The sequence below is a fragment of the Coregonus clupeaformis genome, chromosome 27 (genome assembly GCF_020615455.1).
Source record: "Coregonus clupeaformis isolate EN_2021a chromosome 27, ASM2061545v1, whole genome shotgun sequence".
Lineage (NCBI taxonomy): Eukaryota > Metazoa > Chordata > Actinopteri > Salmoniformes > Salmonidae > Coregonus > Coregonus clupeaformis.
This window is the reverse complement of record NC_059218.1, coordinates 6,416,284-6,422,347: the sequence shown is the minus strand read 5'-3', so window position 1 is coordinate 6,422,347 and position 6,064 is coordinate 6,416,284. Positions and strand designations below refer to the sequence as shown.

At 43.5% G+C, this 6,064-nt stretch overlaps 1 protein-coding gene across 2 annotated transcripts; it reads right to left on the bottom strand.

Annotated features, from left to right (window-relative positions):
* Positions 1–1,770: 1,770 nt before the first annotated feature.
* On the bottom strand, positions 1,771–4,976 carry LOC121541769. 2 transcript variants are annotated; one of them, XM_045207967.1, is made up of 3 exons: positions 3,654–4,976; positions 1,951–2,500; positions 1,771–1,844 (listed from the first exon to the last, which is right to left on the bottom strand). In XM_045207967.1, exons 1-2 carry the CDS (start codon positions 4,749–4,751, stop codon positions 2,486–2,488), a joined length of 1,113 nt encoding a protein of 370 aa, XP_045063902.1. In that variant the 5' UTR covers positions 4,752–4,976; the 3' UTR covers positions 1,771–1,844; positions 1,951–2,485. The 2 variants fall into 2 exon arrangements, with proteins under 2 accessions (XP_045063902.1, XP_045063901.1); XM_045207966.1 differs by having other exon boundaries at positions 1,951–4,976.
* Positions 4,977–6,064: the final 1,088 nt, after the last annotated feature.

Sequence of the window (6,064 nt, the reverse complement as noted above, 5' to 3'; positions counted from 1 at the left end):
GGAAATAAGTATTTGACCCCTCTGCAAAACATTACTTAGTACTTGGTGGCAAAACCCTTGTTGGCAATCACAGAGGTCAGGTGTTTCTTGTAGTTGGCCACCAGGTTTGCACACATCTCAGGAGGGATATTGTTCCACCCTCTTTGCAGATTTTCTCCAAGTCATTAAGGTTTCGAGCCTGACGTTTGGCAACTCGAACCTTCAGCTCCCTCCACAGATTTTCTATGGGATTAAGGTCTGGAGACTGGCTAGGCCACTCCAGGACCTTAATGTGCTTCTTCTTGAGCCACTCCTTTGTTGCCTTGGCCGTGTGTTTTGGGTCATTGTCATGCTGGAATACCCATCCACGATCCATTTTCAATGCCCTGGCTGAGGGAAGGAGGTTCTCACCCAAGATTTGACGGTACATGGCCCTGTCCATCGTCCCTTTGATGCGGTGAAGTTGTCCTGTCCCCTTAGCAGAAAAACACCCCCAAAGCATAATGTTTCCACCTCCATGTTTGACGGTAGGGATGGTGTTCTTGGGGTCATAGGCAGCATTCCTCCTCCTCCAAACACAGCGAGATGAGTTGATGCCAAAGAGCTCCATTTTGTTCTCATCTGACCACAACACTTTCACCAAGTTCTCCTCTGAATCATTCAGATGTTCATTGGCAAATTTCAGACGGGCATGTATATGTGCTTTCTTGAGCAGGGGGACCTTGCGGGTGCTGCAGGATTTCAGTCCTTCACGGCGTAGTGTGTTACCAATTGTTTTCTTGGTGACTATGGTCCCAGCTGCCTTGAAATCATTGACAAGATCCTCCCGTGTAGTTCTGGGCTGATTCCTCACCGTTCTCATGATCGTTGCAACTCCACGAGGTGAGATCTTGCAAGGAGCCCCAGGCCGAGGGAGATTGACAGTTCTTTTGTGTTTCTTCCTTTCGCGAATAATCGCACCAACTGTTGTCACCTTGTCACCAAGCTGCTTGCCGATGGTCTTGTAGCCCATTCCAGCCTTGTGTAGGTCTACAATCTTGTCCCTGACATCCTTGGAGAGCTTTTTGGTCTTGGCCATGGTGGAGAGTTTGGAATCTGATTGATTGATTGCTTCTGTGGACAGGTGTCTTTTATACAGGTAACAAACTGAGATTAGGAGCACTCCCTTTAAGAGTGTGCTCCTAATCTCAGCTCGTTACCTGTATAAAAGACACCTGGGAGCCAGAAATCTTTCTGATTGAGAGGGGGTCAAATACTTATTTCCCTCATTAAAATGCAAATCAATTTATAACATTTTTGACATGCGTTTTTCTGGATTTTTGTTTTGTTATTCTGTCTCTCACTGTTCAAATAAACCTACCATTAAAATTATAGACTGATCATTTCTTTGTCAGTGGGCAAACTTACAAAATCAGCAGGGGATCAAATAATTTTTTCCCTCACTGTATCTGTACTCCACACATATAATTATCTGTAAGGTCCTTCAGTCGAGCAGTGAATTTCAAACACAGATTCAATCACAAAGACCAGGGAGGTTTTCCAATACCTCACAAAGAAGGGCACCTATTGGTAGATGGGTAAAAAAAAAAAGCAGACATTAAATATCCATTTGAGCATGGTAAAGTTATTCATTACACTTTGGATGGTGTATCAATTCACCCAGTCACTACAAAGATACAGGCGTCCTTCCTAACTCAGTTACCAGAGAGGAAGGAAACCACTCAGGGATTTCACCATGAGGGCAATGGTGACTTTAAAACAGTTACAGTATCACTCCCTCCAGGAAATACACGACGCCGTTGTTCTGGTTACTGATGGATTTATTCTTCTACTAAATTCTCCACCGTCATCAATCCACCGTCGAACTGTTTAAATACATTTCAACACATGCACAAAAAAGAAGTTGGCGTTCACGTTACAGAAACCTTGCACGTAAATATGCGAGACAAATAATTAACATAATGAACATACCTCGCTGGCTGCACACAACTGAGAGGGAAATGGGTCCACTTAGAAACAAGAATAATTGTAAATAAACACGTCGTTAATTTAACTTATCTTTCAGAGTACTAAACTTTACCGCCGCTACTTTACCGCGATGTCTGGAACTTGTCACCACTAAAAGCGTCCCAACACAACATAGAATGTACAGATAGTTCCTATCAAATAAATACAAGCAAAATCAATATTCAAAATACAAGTTGTACAAATAATAATGATATTATGTAAAACCTATTAATAATGACATGAATAACATTAATAATGACATGAATAACATTTATGGCAGTTAAACTCCCACCAAATCACATCCTTTGGGATTTCACCTCACAAAATAACCATAACATTCATTCTGCTTCAAGCAGTAAAACTGTCTTGTATACAGGCCTGTCAAGATAGACTGGCTTTGTAGTGCGTTTTCCCTGGTTATCTAAGGTTGAGTCACTAATTAACAGTTTTACCTTTCTGACTCTTCCATCAGTGCTAGGGTACACCTGTGCTACTCTTGCTAATCTCCATTGATTTCGTGGAGAGCAGTCCTCTTGTAGGATGACAATGTCATTAACCTTCGTATTTCTCTTATCCTTTTGCCATATTTGTCTTTGCTGAAGATTAAGGAGGTACTCCTTCTTCCACCGTGTCCAGAATTCGTTTGCCAAGAACTGTACCTGTCGCCATCTCTTGCGGAGGTAGAGATCCTGACTCACAAACTGACCAGGAGGGGGAGTTGTTATCTTTGACTTCATCATGAGGATATGGTTGGGAGTGAGAGGTTCAAGACTTGTTGGATCATTTAAGTGCTCCGTTGTCAGAGGTCTGCTATTTACGATAGCCATCACTTCATACAGGAAGGTTCTAAGTGATGCACTGTCAAGTCTTTTAGCAGATTGGTCAAGGATCGCTGTTAGAACGCTTCTGATGGTCCTAATTTGTCTCTCCCATACACCTCCCATGTGACTTGATGCTGGGAAGTTCATAACAAACTCACATCCATGTTCCTTTACCTGTTCATGATCCAGGTCCTTCATTGCATTCATGAACTCTCCTTTAGCGCCAACAAAGTTGGTGCCTTGATCACATCTCAACTGTCTTACATTTCCACGTATTGCAATGAATGCACGCAGTGCATTGATGAAAGCATCTGTAGTGAGATCATCAAGCATTTCAATATGTATGGCTCTAGAACACATACAAGTGAAAAGAAGACCATATCTTTTCAGTTCCTTTCTCGCTTCTTTCACATAGAATGGTCCGAAGCAATCTATACCACAATATGTGAATGGAGGGGTCATTTCCAGTCTCTCGTCTGGCAAGTCTGCCATCTTTGGTTCCTGTGTGTTCCTTCTATACTTTCTGCATGTTGTGCATTTGTAGATGTGCGAGGCAACTGCGCTGCTGCAACCTGTAACCCATATACCATTGGATCGCAATTCATTGACAGTTATTCCTCTTCCTTGATGATGCACCTTTTCATGGTAGTGCTTGATGAGTAAAGAAGACACATGACTTGCCTTAGGTACAATGGCAGGATGCTTTACATGTGGATGAAGGGCAGATCTTGTCAAACGTCCTCCAACCCTGAGCACACCGTACTCATCGACAAAGGGACTTAGTTTGTGTAGCTTGTTTGTTTTGTCTTTGGGTTTTACTTCCTTGCATTGCTTTATACCTTTGATTTCAGTGCTGAATACTTCCGTTTGAACCAATTTGATGATGAAAAGCTCTGCTTCCTGTCTTTCCTCAACACTTGTGGCTTCATTTGTTTTAAGTTTGAGACCCTTGATTTGCTTAGCATGGCGCTTAAGATGAGCAATAGCTTTGACGGCTCTTTTCCAGTCAGAAAACCTTATCAGGCGGTCTAACAATGTCCTGTCCTCTTTTGCTTTTGTGTTGAGCACCTGGGCCTTTCGAAGTTCTGGATCATTGTCAATGACCTCACTTACTTTGACGTCTTCTATGGGCAGCTCTCTTTTCCACAGAAAATCTGGCCCATTAAACCAAGTTGAAGCTACAAGCTGATCTGCCTTTAGGCCTCTTGAAGCATGATCCGCAGGATTATCTTCAGAACGTACAAATCGCCATTGCTTTGAATCTGTAGTGGACTTGATTCTTTGGATTCTGTTAGCCACAAAGACGTGGAATCGTCTTGCATCATTGTTTATATATCCAAGGACAACCTTTGAGTCTGTCCAAAAATGTTCTTGAAGACCATCTATTTCGAGCTCCTTTCTGAGCACAACACTTGTCCTTGCTGCTACCACTGCTGCAGATAACTCAAGACGTGGTATTGTGGTCACTTTGGTGGGGGCAACACGTGCTTTCCCCATGACTAACGAACAATGGACATCCCCATTGGTGTTGATTGTTCTGAGATAAGTACACTCCCCATAGCCTGTGACGCTGGCGTCTGAGAAGTGGTGAAGCTCGTACTGTTTGACATCTATGAAGTTTGGTGGAATATAGCACCTTCTGATCCTTACATTAGACAAGTTTTGTAGATCTTGTAGCCAAGATTCCCACTGTGTCTTGAGCTCCTCTGAGAGTGGTTCATCCCAACCGGCCTTGTCTCGACACAGTTGTTGCAATATCTGCTTTCCTAGGAGAATGAATGGGGCTACGAACCCCAATGGGTCGTAGATGGAAGCTACTGTTGATAGCACTCCTCTTCTGGTCAACGGGTGTTCCTTGACTGTAACTCTGAGCTGAAAGTCATCAGAGGACACGCACCATTGCACTCCGAGAGCTCTTTCCATGAGTGGCTCTCCCAAAGCCATATCAAGGTTTTTGACACTTTCAGCGCACTCTTCCTTTGGTATTGATTTCAATACATGCTTGCTGTTGGAGACGAACTTATGTAGTCTTAGCTTGCCTGTGCTGCAAAGACCTCTTGCTTCCTTGATGAGTTGAATTGCCTCAGCATCAGACGTTACACTCACCAGTCCATCGTCAACATAAAAATTCCTTTGGATGAATTTAACAGCGTTTTGGTTAAATTGATCCTGACCTTTAAGCGGCTAGATGTTTGAGACCAAAATTGGCACAGCCGGGTGAGGAGTCTGCCCCAAACAGATGGACTTTCATCCGGAAAGTTGATGGCGGAGACATCAGGTCACCATTCTCCCACCATAAGAACCTCAGGTAGTCTTGGTCTTCCGGTCTTACATGGAACTGATGGAACATTCGCTCCACATCACACATAATAGCAATTGGGCCCTTGCGAAACCTGCAGAGAACTCCCACCAAGGTATTTGTGAGCTCTGGCCCAGTAAGAAGGTGGTCATTCAATGACGTGTCTTGGAATCTTGCTGAGCAATCGAAGACGACGCGTATCTTCCCAGGCTTTTGAGGGTGGTATACCCCGTGGTGGGGAATATACCAGGCTGGATGATTGTTGAGTTCCTTTTCGGGAACCTTCTCAGCATCACCACGAGCAATGATATCTTTCATGAAGTTCATGTAGTCTGAGCAGTATTTCTGGTCTCTCTTGAGCCTTCGTTCCAAGCCTCTTAGACGCTGAACAGAACATGACTTATTATTGGGTAGATTTGGTCTGTCTTGTTTGAAAGGTAAGGGCATTTCATAATGACCATCTTGTTTGTGTTTGATTTCATCTCTCAGCTTAGTCAAGAAGTGGAGATCTTCCTGAGAGACGGTTGCATCTTCTTCAACTCTTTCACTGAAATCAGATTCTAGTACCTTAATTACATCATTTGGACTGATCATTTCCTTGATCTGAGTCTTGCAAACATAGTGAACTTCACCTTTGAGCTTGATTGTTGGTTTGGGTTCAGGTGTCACTTTCCTTACAATAATGCGGTGACTTACTCCAATTGCATCACTGTAGTGCTCTTGTGGGTCACCATAACTCACTATGCTCCAACCTAGATCAGTTCTCTGAGCGAAGGGTTCGTTTTCTTCTCCACATACGACTTCTCTGGGCATTAGCGCTTGTGGGCAATTGTATCCGATTAGCAGACCAATTTCACATTCCTTTGGCGGTGCAATGTGTTCTGCAAGATGCTCCAAATGAGGCCATGCTTTAGCGGTCTCTGAAGTTTGAATGTGTGTCCGATTGGCAGGGATAAAT

What these genes read in the sequence shown, in the direction of transcription:
- LOC121541769 (XM_045207966.1), bottom strand. Translation starts at nt 4,751, where the DNA reads ATGGCTTTGGGAGAGCCACTCATGGAAAGAGCTCTCGGAGTGCAATGG.